General features: G+C 41.8%; 1 protein-coding gene across 1 annotated transcript in view; it reads left to right on the top strand.

Annotated features, from left to right (window-relative positions):
- The window catches only part of LOC111322112 (uncharacterized), a 118,064-nt gene that overhangs the window by 58,569 nt on the left and 40,469 nt on the right, over nucleotides 1-19,026 (top strand). The window contains exons 57-82 of the mRNA XM_022925166.2: nucleotides 26-355; nucleotides 568-897; nucleotides 1,402-1,734; nucleotides 2,354-2,692; nucleotides 3,216-3,434; nucleotides 3,759-3,878; nucleotides 3,973-4,083; nucleotides 4,433-4,606; nucleotides 5,732-6,064; nucleotides 6,333-6,662; nucleotides 6,935-7,273; nucleotides 7,370-7,561; nucleotides 8,040-8,180; nucleotides 8,545-8,877; nucleotides 9,369-9,698; nucleotides 10,116-10,454; nucleotides 11,583-11,738; nucleotides 12,195-12,350; nucleotides 12,466-12,798; nucleotides 13,156-13,488; nucleotides 14,110-14,460; nucleotides 14,757-15,077; nucleotides 15,452-15,778; nucleotides 16,278-16,610; nucleotides 17,025-17,357; nucleotides 17,609-17,938. Of these exons, the coding sequence (XP_022780901.2) occupies nucleotides 26-355; nucleotides 568-897; nucleotides 1,402-1,734; nucleotides 2,354-2,692; nucleotides 3,216-3,434; nucleotides 3,759-3,878; nucleotides 3,973-4,083; nucleotides 4,433-4,606; nucleotides 5,732-6,064; nucleotides 6,333-6,662; nucleotides 6,935-7,273; nucleotides 7,370-7,561; nucleotides 8,040-8,180; nucleotides 8,545-8,877; nucleotides 9,369-9,698; nucleotides 10,116-10,454; nucleotides 11,583-11,738; nucleotides 12,195-12,350; nucleotides 12,466-12,798; nucleotides 13,156-13,488; nucleotides 14,110-14,460; nucleotides 14,757-15,077; nucleotides 15,452-15,778; nucleotides 16,278-16,610; nucleotides 17,025-17,357; nucleotides 17,609-17,938 (7,266 nt within the window). The remainder of the gene's footprint in view (nucleotides 1-25; nucleotides 356-567; nucleotides 898-1,401; nucleotides 1,735-2,353; nucleotides 2,693-3,215; nucleotides 3,435-3,758; nucleotides 3,879-3,972; nucleotides 4,084-4,432; nucleotides 4,607-5,731; nucleotides 6,065-6,332; nucleotides 6,663-6,934; nucleotides 7,274-7,369; nucleotides 7,562-8,039; nucleotides 8,181-8,544; nucleotides 8,878-9,368; nucleotides 9,699-10,115; nucleotides 10,455-11,582; nucleotides 11,739-12,194; nucleotides 12,351-12,465; nucleotides 12,799-13,155; nucleotides 13,489-14,109; nucleotides 14,461-14,756; nucleotides 15,078-15,451; nucleotides 15,779-16,277; nucleotides 16,611-17,024; nucleotides 17,358-17,608; nucleotides 17,939-19,026) is intronic.

Raw genomic sequence — 19,026 nt, 5'->3', positions numbered from 1 at the left:
GATGTTATTTTTTCTTTTTGTCCAGGCCGACAGACGCGACGTCCTGATGCACGAACCGAGCTACAACAGCCTCGTACGAAAGGCCACTGAATTCTTGCAGAAGTCAGGCCCAGGCCCAAAACAAGATGAGATCAGCACCAAGATGGAAGATGTGAAGAAGAGATGGGAAGCGCTTAAGAAAACAACCAACAAACGACATGCGCAAATTGCTGACGTGTTACCGCTGGCTCAAAAATACCACGACAATTCTCAGAACGTGAAGGATGTGGTGACACTTGCTGAAGCCGAGTTGGGATCATATCTGGGTGTGTCGCCTGACATTGAGACAGCAAAACAAGACTTACACAACATCAAGGTATGCAAGATGATACTCTTAGTACTCGGGCTGAGACCCGATTTTGCTGAAACGCGATTTCGCTGAAACCCGATTTTTCGCCAATGATGGGTTCACTGCGAGCGAAATCCCTCAGATAAGCTTAGCATTTACCGAGGCAGTTGACCTTAATTCATATCTCGAACAATTTGGCCTTGCGTTCGTTTAATCGGTAACTCCTCTGATTTCTTCAGGGTGTCCTGAAAGCTGTCGAAAGACGCGAACGTGACGTCAAGCGAATGAACGAGGTCGGTGCCGAGTTGGTTGAGAAGCTAGAAAAGTACCACGGAATGTCAAGCGAAGCGCGTCACGATCAGCAAACAACCAGTGAACGGTACGAACGGATTCGATTGGAGCTTCTTAACCGCGAGAAGCTGATTGAAGCGCAAGTCAACTCCTCGGATCAGTTCATGACTGCGCTGCAGGGGTTTGAAATGGACTTAACTGGCGTGGACACTGCCATCTTAGAGGAATCAGTCGGAAGTGACAGTGAAGTGCTAAAGCGACAGTTGGCTGAGCTTCTGGTGAGAATAATTATTATTGGAAACTGATCATTTAATCCTATAGAGGTAATGAATTTCTCAACTTTACACACCACTTTAGAGTTGCTTGCACTCAGCGTACGATTTTAGTCTTTCGTAAGCATTAGAAGCTATCCTAAGTATCATTATAAAAATAAAACCCAAATGTTAAGGCCCTGAAAAGTAGAAAAAGAACTTGATACTGTTTCTCTCCACGGTTGCCCTTTCTTAACCCTTAAACTCCCATTAGTGACCAAGACAGAATTTCTCAGTACAATATTAAGACCATCAAGCAGACAGATGATTGAGAATAAAGGAAAAAAAAACACTGAGGGACTTATTAGTGGACCAGATACCAAGCTCTCCGAACTAACATCGTAAGAATTTTATGGCGGACAGTAAGGAGAATTACTAATGAGATTTTGGGTGTGGCCTGAATTTCTTTTTGTTCGTTTGCTGTCTGTACCTTTGACAATCTTAACTGTTTCTCAATGTTTTCTTTTCCAGGCCTCCAAGGTCGCTTTAGCTCAACGACGCCCCAAATTAGCCTCGTTACAGTCGGATGGACTGGCACTGATGAAGGACAACAAAGAAAACGAAAAGTTCGTTGATGCAACCAAGTCCAAAGTTCAAAACGTTACAGATCTGTACTGCAGCATTGAGGACAGAATCAAAGATCGAATCGCGCAGGTACAAACTGCACTCTACCGTTGTCAAGGATTCAGCGAGGGGCTGGACGACTTTGAAAGATGGTTGTATGACACCGAGAGTCGATTCCAGGCCCTTGGCATGCTGTCAATCAAGCCAAGTGTAATCAAGAAGCAAGGTTCTGGACTGAAGGTAACTTGATGCTCAGTCAGTGTCTACAAGCCTCTATATTTTAACGACAAACCTTGAAAACGTTTCCTTTTCCCTAGGCGGATGACTGAGTTGTGTTTGAAGTTGTTTAGTCTTTTTGTGTTTGTTAGCTTCGCCATGGTGATAAGAACGAAGGCCTAAAAAGTTGTGAGGTGGCTTTCATTACAGATTGTTATGCTTTTTTATGAAGGTGACTCAAGCTATTTGATTTGTGAATGTAACTAGAATGTCTTACCATGAAGTGAAAGCAGTTCAGTTCTTCATTTCTCTGCTACTGTAAATGGCATAATCGGTTTGGATCATGATTTAGTCTTTGAAATAAATCTTTAAGTAGTAAGACATCCTTAGCCGAAATGCGCGACGCGAGAAGGTGCTCTGCAGGTCTTGTTATCAAAAGTAGTCTCCGCAATCTTCGCATAAACTCAAACCAGGTAGAATTTGTACAAGTAGTTGCAGGGACAATATACTCTCATAGAAAATATTTTCCATGTAATGCAAAGCAAGTTGCCGCCACGCTCAGTGTGTCCCAGTTTTTTAACCTTACTGGACCATATCTTGACCTCGGAATTGATAGCAAACTGTAATGCTGTGAATTTTTAAGGTCATCAAAGAAGACATCGAACTCCACGCTCCGCTGTACGAAGAACTCAGGCAAGGAGGTGTAGACATGCTAGCACGAGGAGACTCCATACCCGACAGAAGTAACATAGAGTTGAGACTTATGGATGTGAACAACCGCTGGAAAAGCTTAAGAGCAGGCATTGACGAGCGGAATAGGAGTCTTGGTAAACTGGTACCGAGCGTATTTGGCTACGTGGAAGTGCGAAAGGAGGTGATCACGTGGTTAAGTGAGAGCGAGAAGAAATTCGACGAACTGGCTTTGGGATTCGGTGATATGGGCGACCTCACAATCATGTCACAGAAACAAGAACAACTCAAGGTGATTTGCTCTTTTTTTTTTTTTACCTTTGTATGTTGTTTTTATTTTAGCGCAGGGTTTAGGCATCAGGTCAAGTAAGTTTCGTTAGTCGGATCAGATAAATTATGCTCGAAAATTTGAGCATAAGACTATTAAGCGTCTCGCTGGAAAACATGGCACTATGGCGATAGCGAGGCCACGAAGCCTCCCTGCCCGTCCCACCCACAGTCCTACCGTCAACAGGTAAAACTTGTGAAGTAAAAATGGCTTACCGAAGTTCAAAACTCAATAATTTACTAGATCAAATTCCTAAAGAGTCAGAAGAATAAGCTGGCTCTCTATTGACATCACTCAGGCTACAGAATTTATCTCTTATTGAAATGAAATTTTTAGAAGTTTAGTCATTATGCCGGCATTAGGCTCAATTTTTTGACTTCAGCATTATGCCCAAAATTTTGCCGGTATAACTTATCTGATCCTATTCGTCAGTGTATTTATGACACGAAAATTAAAGATTAAAAAATACGTCATTCTCGTTCGACAGGCTTTGCGTGAGGACATGGAAAACCACAGACCAGTGTATCATAACCTTTTGACCATGTCTGAGGCTTTGATTGGCGTGTGTCACGAGCTCTTAATCAATAACGACGTTGTCATGGTGATCGGTGAAGTGGAGGAAGTTAAGAGACGATGGGAAGCGTTGAATACGAAATTGCTCGGTGGAGAAAAAGAACTGAGAAATTCCAACAAAACCCTTGCGCTGGTTCGTAACAGCTTATGCAAAAAAATATATATACTTTTACTCTTGCAAGAGATTACCACGTCCACTAGCATTAATACATATCTTTGCCAAACTACTTTTTGATGTCAATCAGCCTTTCAGTCATTCATTCCGACAGACACTTAGTTGGTCTTTCAGGTAGTCTGTTACTCAGGGAGTGAGCAGACAGTCTAACAATTAAACAAACATGTAAACTATAAAACGTAAACTGTATTTTAACATTTGCCAAATAAACTTCCTCTTTTAAAAGGCCTATACTTAACTTTTTTTTGCTTTGAAATAACTAATGTTGTCTCGGCTTTTCAGGTGCAAGAAGCATTGCAACCAATGCAACAAGTTATGGCGGAAGCAGAGGGTATTCTAGGAACCGAGCCTAAAGTCGGTTTTAACATCGGACAAGCCAAGGAAGAACTCATCAAAGTTAATGTAAGTACAAAACAGTCGCAGTGTTTGCGAGGAATTTTTCGCTTTGTAGACAATTATTTGAAGCTTAACGATGTGTGTGGGTCTTTGTCAACAGAAATGTATCGACGTGTTGGAAAAGACAGAAATAAAGTTACTGAGATTGTCCAAGCAAGTTACCAACAACGAGTACATCATCACGATCATCAAAGACAATAGAGTCATGCAGGTGAGTTAGACGGACAGCTACTCCGGCATAGTTTATCTTCCCTTTTTACTTTTGATACCCTAACTTCAGGATGCACATTCTCCATACTGTTCTCTATACATTTTCGAAGGTGCTGACCAAGAGAATTTGCATAGCAATCAAGAACTTCTTTAGTTGATGATCATTTCCTTTATTCTCGTGACCTCTACTTTTGATTCATAAGTTATATTGTAAGGAGAAATTAGAAGCCAGTCATTCTTTGATTAAAGAGTTAAAAATCCACCCGTGAATGTTTGTGGGCAGGTTGAAGCATGGTAATAAATTCAATAGTATACCAGTGCTGTGTAACTCACAACGTTTTTCTCGATAGATTCGCTTGAAAGAGAGAAAAGTCAAACTGGAGAAGTACATCCGGACCGTGGAAGTTTTCCAGGGAGCTGGGAATGAGATTGAAATGAAGGTGATGGGTATCATGAGTTTTGTGTCAGTTGAGGTCGTTGTGACAGACTTGGAGAACATCCGGGACCAGTTGCAACACGTACAGGTACATTAAAGAATTACTTGCCTCTATTCTCAAAGATTGCCCACCGATGTTGTCTGTTGACTGAATCACGCGCTTTTGCCCTTTTCCGAAAGGTTGATTTAGTATGAAATTTCTAAATTGCTCGTGTGTTCACTATATAATAGTCAATAGTGAGGAGTTAGAGTACGTTCATAAAGCTAAGATGTTAGCTGTCACCTTCTCCTTCGATCTCAAATGGAACGCACATGTAGATGAGATAGTAAAGAAAGTCAACAAGCGCCTTTACTTCTTACGCCAATTAAAGCGCGCCCAGGTTAAGTCTAAGGAGCTCGTTTTATTCTATCTTACATGTATTAGATCTGTTATGGAATACGCATGCGCGCTCTTTCATAGCAGCCTACCTCAATATTTATCAGTTGATTTAGAAAGATGCCAGAAGCGCGCATTACCCATAATCTTCCCTGATAAAGAATATGACGAGGCGCTATCGTGCACTGGGCTTATCTCGCTGCATGAGCGGCGTGACAATGTTGCCAACAAGCTCTTTTCTAACCTTCTTGCACCAAATCACAAGCTGCATAAGCTCCTGCCGCCCAGGAATGTATCTAGGGTGGACTTAAGGAAAAAGCGTGCTTTTAATTTACCTGTGGTTCGTACGAACAGGTGCCGTGATAGTTTTATCTTTCATCGTTTACGCACGCTTTGTATAAGCTGACTCTATTTATGTAACCTAATTTTTAATATTTTAAAAGTATGTTACCATTTTGATATATTTCTTAAATTTGTAAGTGAATACGTAATTCAACCTTCGGTTGCAATGTTTTTCAATTAAACTGTCTATCTATATAACCTTTCACAGACCTGTTTTTATTCAGCAGTGATTTTAGTTGCGACGGCGATAAACTTTTTTGGGTCTTTCTTCGCCTACATTTTGCGGACGCTTTCTGTTAATTATTTCATTTATAAACACCACGTGGATTAAGTTCCTTTTTGTGAGCCTTGCCAGAACTGCTAGTTTCTTTGTAACGCATGGAAGAAGAGAAACTTGGACAAACGCGAAATGCAAAGGCAATGAAATAGAAAAAGGCGTAGACGAAATTTAGCCATCTTTTGAAAAGTTAAGTATTTTCTGTTCTGTTTTGCTAGAATCTGGAAGAGGAGGTTGTCATTCATCGGAGAAAAATTGACACCATGGAAGAGACTGGCGAGTGGATCATCAGAGAAAACGGCGGCGAACCCGAAGTCATAAGCGAAGTTCACTCGAGCATCAACCGAGCGAAATCGACCATTAACGAAGTGACGGTGAAACTGACGGATCGCCGCCGAAGACTCGAAACGGCGCTGACAGAGAAACAGCAAGTGTATGACACCTTTGATGACTTTGATAGAAGGGTTGTAAAGCTGGACAAGTCCCTGACCCGAGCTAAACCTGTATCAGCAGAGTTTATCGTCATTAAAGAACAGAGAACATCTCATGAGGTTAGTTATTGCGTGATGGAATGTCTATTCTCACTGGCGAACTAAATGCGAGTGATGTCTAACGAGCCTTACGGTCCTTTACCGCCCTGGCTTATCCCAGTATCCAGATCGTAGAGAGTGGCGTGGAATGCTGGAATACTAGTCCGTCGTTGAGTTTCCTCGCAGTTCCCTGGTACCCATGTATTCTCCTTGATGGGGGAAGGTATTAGAGTTAGTGCCCTGCCTCAGAGCACAACTGAGGGAGCCATTTCATGTCTTGTTTTTCCAGATCGTCGTTCGAGAAGTAGGCCGCCTTCGCCCTATCTCCGACTACCTCTTCCCAGCAGCAGAGAGTCTTCTTGGCAAAGCCGAGGAAGCCCCGGATAAGCAGCAGTTTGAAACCCGTGTGGTAGCCACTCGTACCCTGTGGGAGGGTGTGCGAGTCAGAAGCGACAACCGACACGTCGTCATTGAGAGAGTGTTCCCATTGGCCCATAACTACGACGACGCTTACCGCGCGTTGAACATTTGGCTCAGAGAGACGGAACAGAAAGTCATCAACCTCACTCCAGTTCTCTGCAATTTCGAGAGCTTGAATTCCCAACGCAATAATTTAAGGGTGAGAACTTTGATTTCCGTGAGTATGGCTTGGGTTTTTTTCCATGAGACTTTTTCCGATTGATTTGAGTAAAAACAGCAATAACAACAAAAACATTTTTGTAGTACTTTCTGGCCCAAGATCTGAAGCTAAATCTTCTCCTATGTTTCTTTCATTCTCCTTCTCACCTAGAATTCTCTTATAATGTCTGTTTTTTGGAAAGAAATCGATAAAATCACCGATGTAGTTTTTTTTATCACTGACTTGTGTTGGATCTTTCATATGGTTTCCAGGCCCTTCAAGAGGACGTAAGTAACCACGCGCCAGTGTTCGAGTTTTTCATGTCAGCGGCAACGGCCCTCAACAACGCTTGTGATGCAGCTAACATCACAGAAGGATTGGAACCTGTTAAAATGCTCAATAAAGAAGTAGCCAATCGCTGGCAAGTCATGACAGATGTCGTGGAGGCCACGAAGAATGAGATTGACAATGTCCAACAGCAACTGAAACAATACGAAGACGCCGCTGACAAAGTCAAACTCATGTTGAACCGCGCTGAAGCAGCCTTGGCTTCCCAGAGTGCATTAGGAGCAGATGTAAACAAAGTGAAGGCCAACAGAGACACAGTAAAGGTGAGTCGGAATTCGATATCTCCGCAATTTTAATCTGTAGTCTTGTTTGTCAACATTATTAACGCGTCTTTTTTGTTTGATTTTGATTTCGTTTAGACCTTACTATCAGTGTTCGAGAATGGTAAAGATGATGTCGAGTCTCTCAATGAGGCTGGTGAGAAGCTCCTTCGCAATGTGGATCATCAACTGGTGAACTCTTCTCCCGTACAGGATCAGCTCGCTGCTTTGAATGCTTCCTACAAAGACCTGTATGACAAACTGGAAGCAGAGGAACTTAAACTTGAACAGGTGAAAGGGTTTTTAAGCTTTGTTTAGTTTTCTTCGACATCTGCAAGTATTTAGACATTTTAGTCTTCTCGGTTGAGGACAAAAAACTGTATGCCCCGTCCCTTGCATCTTCTCTGTACTGGTTAGCAGGGAACGTTAAAGAACCCACGCACTTTTTGGAAAGAGAAGGAAACGTTGCTCCCGTCGTTGTGGTCTGGCCTTGTTAAGGGATATCTGCAAAGTTTCCCGCAAAGTAGTGTAAAGTGCCTAGAGCTCATGGCTAGTCACTAGCTATGGCAATAAAGAAATCCTTCGTAATCACTATTGTATTATTAGTTAGATAACACCTAGAAATAAGACTCTTGGTAAAAAAAAACAAAAACAAAAACAAAAACGAATGGTTTCGGAAATCAGTTGTGAAAAGAAATACCCTGCCCTGTTATTTTCCTAATAGCTTTTAGCTGACGATGAATTTATCATCCTTCTACTTAACTTGTAGGTGATTGAGAATGCTGAAGATTTCCAGACTGCTATTTTCGAATTTGAAGCCTGGCTACCCAAAGTATCAGCCGCAGTTCAGCAGTTCGAGCCTATTTCCTCAAATCTGGGTGGAATCAAAAAACAGCTGAAGGAAGCTGAGGCAAGACTTTCGATTTTGCTAGGCACTTATTGAAATGAAGTCTGTGACTTGTTTTGCATTGAAGATGTTCCGCGTTCCATATCCTTTTATCGGAAATTTCTCTGCTCGGTCATAACTTCTCTAAAGAATTTAGATCTCGGGCCTTATTTTTATGGTCTCTGGCTCCCAAGGCAGCCTTCCCCTTCGTGACAACTTTACGGAGCGTTTATATGGAGTTGTGAGTTTTAAGAGCTGTGCCCTTGCCAGTCTCTCCCGATAGCCAGGCAGGTCAAACGCCATTTTAACTTTTTACTCGTTTGAAACCGTTCGCATAGATAAACGAAAAATTGACCATCTGTTTTAAACTTTTCTTTCCTTCCAACAGGATTTACATGACACTTTAGAGGAAAACAAACCGCTTTTACTATCCGCCGAAGACTGCGGGCACCGACTAGTTGAGGTATGCCCCGAGGAGCAGACCATAGACGATGTGGTCGCCACCAAGCTGGACCCACTGCAGAAGGCTTACGAAATACTTTCCGCCGCGGTGGTGGAGAGAGTTGGCCAGCTTCAAGTGAGGCTTGTTCAGTCCCAAGAGCTGGACGCGTCGCTTGCTGACGTCATTCGTTGGTTGGTGGAAACGGAAAAGACACTTAATCGACAGGAACCCATCTCGGTGAAACCTGAGAAAGTCAACAGACAGAAACAAGATCAAGAGGTGCGGTATTATTGATTACTTTGTTAATACCTTTGTTCATGTCTAAAATCAGTTCATAGTATAAGGTGAGTATTGCGACGCTCCCACAGAATAAGGTTCCGTTTTACTTCCGGCAACTTTCCTAAGGCTTCTTTGACAAGGTGCCAATACTATTTATGCTCGTGGTGATTTGGTTTTATTAACTGAGTTGACAATGTACATTGGGCGAATGGGCTAAAGCTTGAAGCGTCAGCTTTGAAACTCTTTACGGTGTGCCAATTTAGTAACAACTCGATAAAACCACATTATCTTGTAATGCCCCTACTGATGTAACACCACAGTTTATTTAATAACTTAACTCCTTCATTTACACTCTTGGTTGGAAAAGAGCGATTTGAGAACACAAAAGTACTCAAACCACTCACTGGAATGTGTGGCACAAACCGTTGGAAAAGAAATGCTTGCAAGAAAGGCTTGGATTTTAATCCGATTAATGCTTTTTACCAATGCAGGTGTTATGTAAAGAGATTGCTAGCGAACAGCCAGTGATCCAGCAGGTTGATAGTAACGCTAGCCAATCAATGGCATCCATGCCGAACGGGCCAGAACGTGACGTACTCAAGTACAAGCTTGCAGACATCGACCGTCGCTTCGCAGCTGTGACGGAAAAATCCACCCAAAGAAAGCAAACTTTAGACTCACTCCAGCCTCTAGCAGAGCAATACAACGAGGTTTTGCAGGCGTTCACTCTTTATTTAGAAGGGGCAGAAGAAAAAGTGGAGTCACTGAAGAAAGTACCTCGTGACGAAGAAAGTGCTGTTCGTCATAAAGCTGAAGCACAGGTAACCTACATTTGACGATATTCGTGCGGTGACGTGATGGAGTACGATTCCTTCGGTAGAGAGCGAGTTACTCTAGTTTTTCAGTTAGGGTTAGTCAACGTCGGTCATTGTTCAGTGAGTCAGTAAGTAATTTGGTCGTGCGGTGGGTCAGTGGGTTAGTCTTTCACTAAATGACTCAGTTCGTTAGTAGGTCGGTCGGTCTTTCTGGAGCAGTTGTGAGCTTTGATGCAGAAAAGGGCTCTATTCCCCACATTTTTTTTCTCAATTCAAACCGCGGGAAATTTATGTGGAGAAAAAGTGACTAAAGTCGACTTTGAAACTTGAAATTATTTGGAAAATATCGTTTTGAAGAACGACCGCAATTTCTTTTCTTTGTTCACTTCATTTGGATTCTAATGCTTCCCAAATTCATTTCAGGCCTTCTTAGAAGGAGTGGAGAGCCACAGGGGAGTTCATCAACTATTAAACATGGCTTCAAAGGCCCTTACTGATTTTTGTGAGAACAACTCTCTCAGTGTAGACACGTCACACATCACAGATGAACTGCAAATTGCTAATACGCGCTACGAGAAGCTCTGCAGGGCAAACTTTGATTTGGAAAAGCAAACCCGAGTGGCTGAACAGACTATTGAGCCATACCAGAAAGCTTTGGAGCCTGTTGAGTTGACTTTTGTCGCAGTTGACAGCTATCTTGAGTCTGAGCCCGCTATCGGGTTGGACGTGGAAAAGGGCAAGGAAGAATTAGTGAAAGTTGAGGTTCGTAAAATCTTGTGGCATACAACAAGTCCACTTAATTTAATCGTCAACATTGGTTTGGAAAGACATTTAGCTATTGTTGGAAGATAAAAACCAAGGTTAACACAAACTGAAAGCCAATGAGAACAAAGTAAATGCTATAAGGAGGCAATCAGAACAAGAAGTGGACACAGTTAAACTGTCTGAAGCGTGGAAAACGCATGCGACCAACTGACAATTTGTTTAACCGTTTACACCCTTATATCAGTATGCATATTCTCCCTACTGTTTTCTACACATTTCCTAAGGTGCTGACAAGGAGAATTTGTTTAACAGTCAAAAGCTTGTTTAGTTGGTGATCATTTCCTTTGTTCTTGTAAGCTTAATGTGTGATTTAGGGGTGATATTGTCAGGGGAAATAAGATGCTTGTCGCTCTTAGAGGTAACAAGGTTAACAAACAACAACAACAACAACAAACAACATCAAACAACAACATCAAACAACATCAAACAACAACAAACAACAACAAACAACAACACAACAGCAAACATTAACAACAACAACAAACAACAACAACAACAAACTTTATTTAGTAATTCACAAATTATAATTTCATGTTAGCTTCCAGCCGCATATAGAAGAGCCTAATCGAGGCAGGGAAAGAGACAAGTTTATAGAGAGGAAAAGACGAAACATATTTTACAAACAGTACCAGCTGTCGCAAAAGGAAATTATGGTATCAGTTAAAAATATTATTAAGATACAAAAATGGCAACGTGAATTACACAGAAAATAAAAGTCAAGTCGTGTTTCAGAGCTATCTAAATTTTAGTCAATTGGCGCATAATTTCGGTGATATCAAGGTGGTCATCAAATTTCAATAAAACTTCAGAGAGTTTATTCCTTAACTTTTTCCGGAAGGTGGAATTGGCAATTTTCTCATATCTGAGGGTAGAGAATTCCAGATTTTTGGACCAATTCTTAGGAAAGAACTACTATTAACTATTTCTGATTGATTTAAAAGGTAGTAAAATTTTCTTCACCAATCACGGAGTGGGGTGAAGCAAAATCATTCCAACCCGGATTGTATTCGGCGTCAACTGAAAAACAGCTCTTTTCCTGACATGTAACTGATTTTCCACTCCCAGGAACTTCTAAGCACTCTTGAGGAACAGAAAGCTGATCTGGAGGTAGTCGAAATGTCAGGTCCTCCGCGAGTTGAGCAAGCTGTGGATTTAGCTGAAGAACTGGCCACTGTATCTCAGAAATACGAGATGAATGTCAATAAGCTGAAACGTCAAAAGGTTCCGCTTTAAAACACGTTTCTGTGTTGCTTTCTCACCTTTGTATGTTGTAGTTTATAGGTTATTATATTTGTCAATTGTAGACGCTTAAGGTTGTTGCAACTGTTAATGAACTTTTTATAAGAAGTGGATTCATGAATTACAATAAGTACAGTCTTGCGCCAAACTTTCTTAAAACATTAATTCGTCGTAATCATCGTCATTCGAAATCATATTTGTCGATTTTTGGGTTTTAACTTCTCTTCTAGTGTTCTGGATCAAGAAACCTATATCCAACTAAACTGTTTTTACAAATTGTTTTTATTGCTACAAATATATTTTGGCGTGATAACAAGAAAGACAAATCATAAATGGACATAACGTGTACTCTGAAGAACCAACAACATCCCATCATTATAGGGTCCAATCCTCTAACAGAAAACAAAAAAAAGCGTACTGTTTATTTTCTGTGTACAGGTTCGATTGACGAAGCACGTTGAGAAGCTGATTCTGTTCATGGAGGTGCATCGCGAAATCGAGGAGTGGCTAGAAGGAATGTCTGAAACGATCAGTGGACTGTCACCTATCAGCGAAGACAGCGATAAGGCCAAAGCACAACTGGCCAACACCAAGGTAACGCTCTTGCGACCTGGAAAGTGTCATCAGTGATCCTTCCTTTAAGGAGTTTTACGGGAGTGTTATTGCAGTCGGAATTACACCCATCACAATCTTTGTTTTCTGCCTGCAGGCCCTTAACGACGAATTCCAGAAGTACCGCGCAAAGCTTGACTTGCTCGAAGAAATTACTGATTATCTGATGGAAGCAGAAAAAGGTGATCCTACTCTTGTTGCCGAACTCAGGGAGAAGTTCAGCTCAGTGGAAGAGCCTTTTGAACGGCTACACTCTGTTGTGCTACAACGACAAGCCCGTCTACAAAACATTGTTATAAATAGTCAAGACTTTCAACTGTCGCTGAACGAAGCTCAAAACCAGCTGAATGAATTTGAAAGAAGCATGGCTCAGCTACAACCCATCAGTGCCATTTACGAGGTGGTTCAACAACAGAAAGAAGATCACGAGGTAATCAAAATTAAACATTTGAAATGAGGAACCAGGGCTCGTCACTAACTTTCCAACTTAATAGCCAAGTGGCTAGTGGCATCTTAGATGTTACGCCAATTTCAGTTTGTTTACTAGGCAAACTGCCGGGCTAGTTGTAATCGAAAACCACTGGCCAAAACTGAATTTCTACTGGTCTGTGGGTAGTGGGCTACCGTTAGTGTCGAGCCCTGGGAACGTCATTAGCACTCACCGATCTTTGTCTAGGTTGATAAGATTTCAAGATGCACGTATTGATACATTTCATTTTCATTTATCACACATTTCATCTTGCATTCAGAACATCCTCTTAATCTTCTATGTTTTTGTTGTTTCAAGGGTCTATATCTTGAAATCACCTTGAGAGAGGTTGTGTTCAACGAACTTCTCAAACTCGGTCGTGAGGTCCTAGAAAAGACCGCCCCAGGCCCCAACCGTGAAGCTCTTCAAAAGGACCTGGATGACGTCGAAAGCCGCTGGAGGGAAGTGTATTATAGCACAGCAGAAAGGCAGGAGAAACTCGAGGAAATTGTACCACTGTCTCAGAAATACTCTGAGTCAATCAGTGATTTACTTCCATGGCTTACAGAGACCGAGCAGATGGTTGCAGATTGTAACGCGATGATTGTTTGTGAAAAACATGCCCTGATAAGAGAGCAAACACTGATTAAGGTAAGTCGGAAATACCTCAAGAGGAATAGGTGAAAATACTGTAAACGTAAACTTTTCACTGTGAAGTGCTTACTACCCCAAATGTTTCCCCATGTATTCTAGGTACTTCAGCCAGCTGTTGAATTATTGCCCGAAAAGTAGCTTTAAGCATCAGAACCGAGTAGCACTTCGCCTTGATTTAAATTTCATGGTAGGGTATTGGTTTGATGCAGTGTACTGAGAACAACTCGTAATCTGACCTCACGTAATTGATTTCGAGTAAGACCAAAAAAACAAGTCAACATTGATTCAGACTCAACATTGACTCAGACAATCAAAGGGCTAATGAAGGAAAGGGGGTCATTTTGTAAAGAAAGTGTGGTGCAGCGTCGGTGGTAAGTATCATAAGATAATTTGGTTTTATAAACTGAGAGTTATTAGCCCTTCCTCAGAGCGAATGGCGAAGGGCTAACGCACGAAAGGTCAGCTTTAGAAACTCTTTACGGTGGTCATTTTACATTATCAACTCAGTTGTTAAAAGCAAATTATCTTGATTTAAAAAACTACACGACTACCTGTTTTCAGTTAGTGGCAGCTAAAGGGTTAATACATAGCATTGAAACTTCCCTTTCATTCGAACAGTACTTACAGCAGTTCCTACAGGAGGACATAGAAGGACATCGCCCGATCTACCGCTTTCTTGTGGACAGTTCAGATGACCTGCTTGAAAGCTGCGAAGATCTGTCTGTTACCGAAGGAGTGACGCAAATAAAGGATGACGTCAAAGGCATGATTGACAGGTGGACCCTGGTAAACCAGTTTTACTTGGAGAGACGGCGTCAAGTAGCGGAAGCTTCACAGTTGGTGAAAAATTACAGAGGCTTGTTGCTGCCAGTTGAAAACGAACTTAATAGAGTGGAAAGAAAAATGGCGGAGTGTGACTACGAAGGAATCAACGTTGACGTTGGCAAGAAAAAGCTTGAAACTGTTAAGGTACAGAATTCTGTTTATTAGTTTGGGAAATGGTATACGCGAGTAAAAATGCGCGGGCTTCTTATGCAGGTAACACAGCACTTGATAAACCCATGAAAACCAAGGGGTTTCTCATGGGCAGCACAAGAGGAGAACGTGGATAGCAGCTTGAAGTCGTTCGTGAATTAAACCATCCGTTCTGACCTTCACTGCCCCCCCACCCCTTCCCCCCTTCGTTGGTCGCTTGTTAGCCTTACAGACTAGAGAAACTATTAGCCAATTTTCCGTGATTGTCCCTTATGCATTGCTTTTCTCAGGCTATCCAAGGCGAAATCTCAAATTTGGGATCCCAGCTTGAATCATTGGGTGAACAACTTAAAGGGGAAGACAAAGCTCACTTGGATCTGACGCCTGTCAAACAACGAGTGTCTGCGCTCACTCAGCGGTACATCACTCTACGAAGAGATGCTGATGAAAGGATGGTGAAACTCGAGAGAATTTTGAAGGACCTGACTACGTTTGTGACAGCCACTAGGGAGTTACGAGTTTACTTGGATGACGCATTCGAGAAACTTGATAGATTGGAACCTATTCATAACGATGCAGAGGTTATTGAAAACCAGCTGAAAGAAGTACAAGTAAGTTCGCTTAGAGGAAATTTCCATTCATTATCTTAAAATTGATATCCAAAGCAAGTATAGTGGGTTGGCTATAGGAAAATCCAAAAGACAATAAGCTTCAAAATAACCTTCCGTAACTCAAAGTTAAAACAAGTGAACTCCGTGAAGCGCTAAAAAATACGAGTGACAATAAGGTCTTACTTTATCAGTCAAGACCGAAGTTAAGCAAAAGCAATGAAATGACGGGTTTTGCGATACGATATGCCGAGCTGCTTTACTCTCCAGTTGATCTTTTGTGTGATACCTTTAAGTAAGTTTTGGTAATATCAAAAGCGTAGTTCTCCTCAAAGCTTCTGGCAGTGGCTCATCAGTTATTGTTGTCGTTTTACAAGGGGCTTCAAGCCGAGGCCAACGCCCAGGTTGGTGTTTTATCATCAGCTGAGGTAGCTGCAACTACCATCTGCTCTGAAAAGAAAGACGACCTAAAGGCCTCTCATGACATCAACAAGTCACTAGCTGAAGTCCAAACACCCATGTTAGACCTACTTGAGAGACTTCAATCACGTGAACAGGACTTGAAGAGTGCCCAGGAACATCTAGAGGTTTACAAGGCACAGCTGGAGCCTGTTCAGGAGGTCTTCTTTCAGGTGGAGTCCTCCGTGGAGGCTCAGGCCCCGGTCGACTTAAACAAAGGCGAAGATGAACTCGGCAAAGTGGATGTAAGTGAGATATGACTGACACTCCAAAAGAAACGTTGTAGGTATTTAAGTTTCTTCAAGGTATACACGTTGACTTATTCAAAGTCGCGCTGGGCTCCGGGTTCAAAAGTCCAGGTTCAACACCTATTGGGCGAGACACTTGCCCAGGCCCTCACAGTGCCTCTCCTCGCCAAAGAGTAGTAGAGTGGGTTCTAGAAAAAATGTGGGGGAAACCTGACGAATTCCTGGGAGGGGGGGTCACCTTTACTGCGGTGGGGTCACCTTTACTACGGTGGGGTCCATGTCCCTGCTAGAGTAAAGCTTCGGTTAGCGTAGGAGAGGTGTAGAATTAAATGTCAGAGTCCTTGCTGTCTTTATTTTAAGTTTCTTTTGTGAAAGTACTCCACTCTGATTACGACCAAAGGTGTCGAAAACGTCTCGTAATTTCACCGATAATTTTTGCAATCTTTCCACTTCGTATTGTAATCGAACTTTTTTCCTCTTTACCTCGAATGCATAGACGATGATCAAAGAAATGGAAGAGAGCAATAAACAAGTGCGCCTGATGAGGAAGTCAAGCCAGCAACTCTTGCGAGTCATGGACATTCAGTCGGAGCCTGGTACTGAGGTACAGACGGAAGTAGCCAAAGTCACTCACAAGCAACGTGATCTCAGGTCCAGTCTCCGGCTTCGACGCTCTAGAGTTGAGAAGAGCCTGCAGTTGTATGGAGAATTTTTAGAACAGATTGAGAAGGTGGAGAAATGGCTCCCAGAGGGAACGGAACGGGCGAAGTCATTAGATCTTATTGGTGGTGACCCTGAGACGATAAGAAAAGAGTTGGATAAGCTACAGGTTTATCTTTTGTCTTTTTTTTGGTATTTTATCGTTTTTAACTTTCTTCATCGCTTCCTTAAGGGAATTGCGTTGTTGTTTTGCAACTTAAAAAGCCATAGAACTTCCTGCAGCGATTAGAAAGGCAATTCTTCTCGCATTTTTGTTCAAACAAGTTACGTGGTACAAGGTACAAGATAGAAGGTATAAGGTACATGAAAATGTTTTGCAAACGGAGATTGCCTTGATATAAAAATAATCTCGCAAGATTGGCCAACCAAGAAATGTATGATTAAGGAAAGCTTTTAAATCTTTAGAGGGAAAGAACAGAACCGCAATGATCTGTGTCCGCGGCCAGGAAAACAAATTTAAGGAAAGCACGTGTAAGTAACGAACAGGAGCGGAAAACATTTCTTTATTTTGTGGTATTTACAGAATGTGAGAGATGAGGTGCAAGCGAATGTAACTTCGCTAGACAATGCTAAGGGCTTAGCGGACAAAATCAAAGAGCTTAGTGGTGAAGACCCTTCCATCAACAAAGATCTGGACGATCAGTTACAGAAAGTGGAGCCACCGATGAACGACCTTATTTCGCTCCTTAACGCACGACAGACTGAGTTTCAGACGGCGCTGCTGCAAAGTCAAGAACTTAAAGATTCCTTGGATGGGTTCGGCGGCTGGCTCTCGGCCGCTGAGAACCTTTTGAACCTTCAAGGACCAGTGTCAGCCAGACACAAAGTCATCGTCGACCAACAAGACAAGCTGCAGGTATGTAATTTGAGCTCATTCCTCTGTCATGCTTTGTCCATTGGTTTTTGTAGTTGTCTTAGTTACTCCACGGGGTCTTTACGCTTGTTTGTAAGCAAAAAAGAATGTTATTTTTCATTTCAAAGATAAGAGACAAAATGATAAAGCTTAATAAAAGTAACAGTAGCCCCCATGTTTCACGGGAGATTAACGTGCTCTGTTGTGTAACAGGTCTTATAGAAGCATGGATTCCTTTCCTTTTATCTCTTAAGGTGCTCGAAAAAGATGTCGAACAGCACAAGCCAGTTCACGAACACGTCATGGAAAAAGGAAGAGCAATGCTGGACAGTGTGAGACCTGGACGTGAGAAAGACAATTTGGAACAGAAGCTCCAAGATCTTGATACTCGCTGGAATCAACTCTCTGATAATATCAGCCAACGAAATATGAAGCTGGAGAACGTGGAACCTTCTGCGAGCAAATATGTGAACGTCTCTGAGCCCTTCACAAACTGGCTTGCAGAATCGGAAGAGCGTTTGAAAAGTTGCGAAAAGATCCCGGAAGATGAAGAGAGCACTACGCAACAAATTGAGCTGTTAGAGGCTAGTCTGTTTGTTTTTTTTTTTTTAACTGAATACTTCAAGCTACTTAACGCTGTGATCGACATGTTTGTTCTTCTTAAAATTTTATTTATCTGCAACGTACTTAAAGATGTAATGATTTTAGACTAACTTATCAAAGGGGTTTTGTTTTTCGAAGCATTGCCCGATTTTCTGAAGCACATTTCTAGGAAATGTATAGCAGCTAGAAAGGAGAATTGTGTGCCAGATCTTGGAATCTGATTGTTCAATACACAGCTGTTGTTTTTTTATTCAATGGGGGATTATTTGCTGTGATATCCATGATTTCGCACGTTAACATCGCCGAGTGTTTTCGGCTTAATAGGGTTTTCACTTATCTTATTTCTATCAAAATATTTGAGGTCAAGTAATGATACAGGCGACATAATCGTTGAACTTTCAATCTACTGTTGAAGTAAGTTTGAACGAGAATGTTTTATGCGTTACTACACCTCATCTGTTAAAGTGCCTGTGACATGAATTTTTTTTCTCGGTTCTTCTTGGCTTGATGCATATAAAAAACGATTCTAACCTTCAATCCGGCGGAGACGTTTTCAAACCTGAATTTTTGCGCTCTAAAAGTACTATACTGTAGTAAAAATCGTCTCGGGGTCTGGGACCTAGTTCACGGCCTTCGTGACGTAATTTTGTGTACACAAAACACCAAGTTGCGGAACGTGTGGAGGTGAGAGGCGAGTCAGTTATTCATTTGAGCGATTGTCACTCTGCTGATTCTATAGATTATAGAATCACTCTTTTTGCCGCACTGTCATCCATGTTGGTTTCGATGGCTGTACACAACTTGACGTCACGAAAGAAAATCACGTGACATTTTGGCCGCGCGGAAGAGGGGACAATTTCGTTCGCAGATAGCGTATGTTTTGAACTAAAAAGAAGGGGTTTGAAGACATTTCCACTCGGATTAAAGGTTAAATTCGTTTTTTTTTATATACATCGAGCTAAGAAAAACAGAGAAAAAAAAAATCATGTCATAGGCACTTTAAGTGTTTCTTATTTTTATGTATACCAGAAGAAATTAACTTTATTCAGCAGACTGGAGATTAAACACA

This window comes from Stylophora pistillata, chromosome 13 (assembly GCF_964205215.1).
Source record: "Stylophora pistillata chromosome 13, jaStyPist1.2, whole genome shotgun sequence".
NCBI lineage: Eukaryota > Metazoa > Cnidaria > Anthozoa > Scleractinia > Pocilloporidae > Stylophora > Stylophora pistillata.
This window is presented reverse-complemented; position numbering and strand designations above follow the sequence as displayed.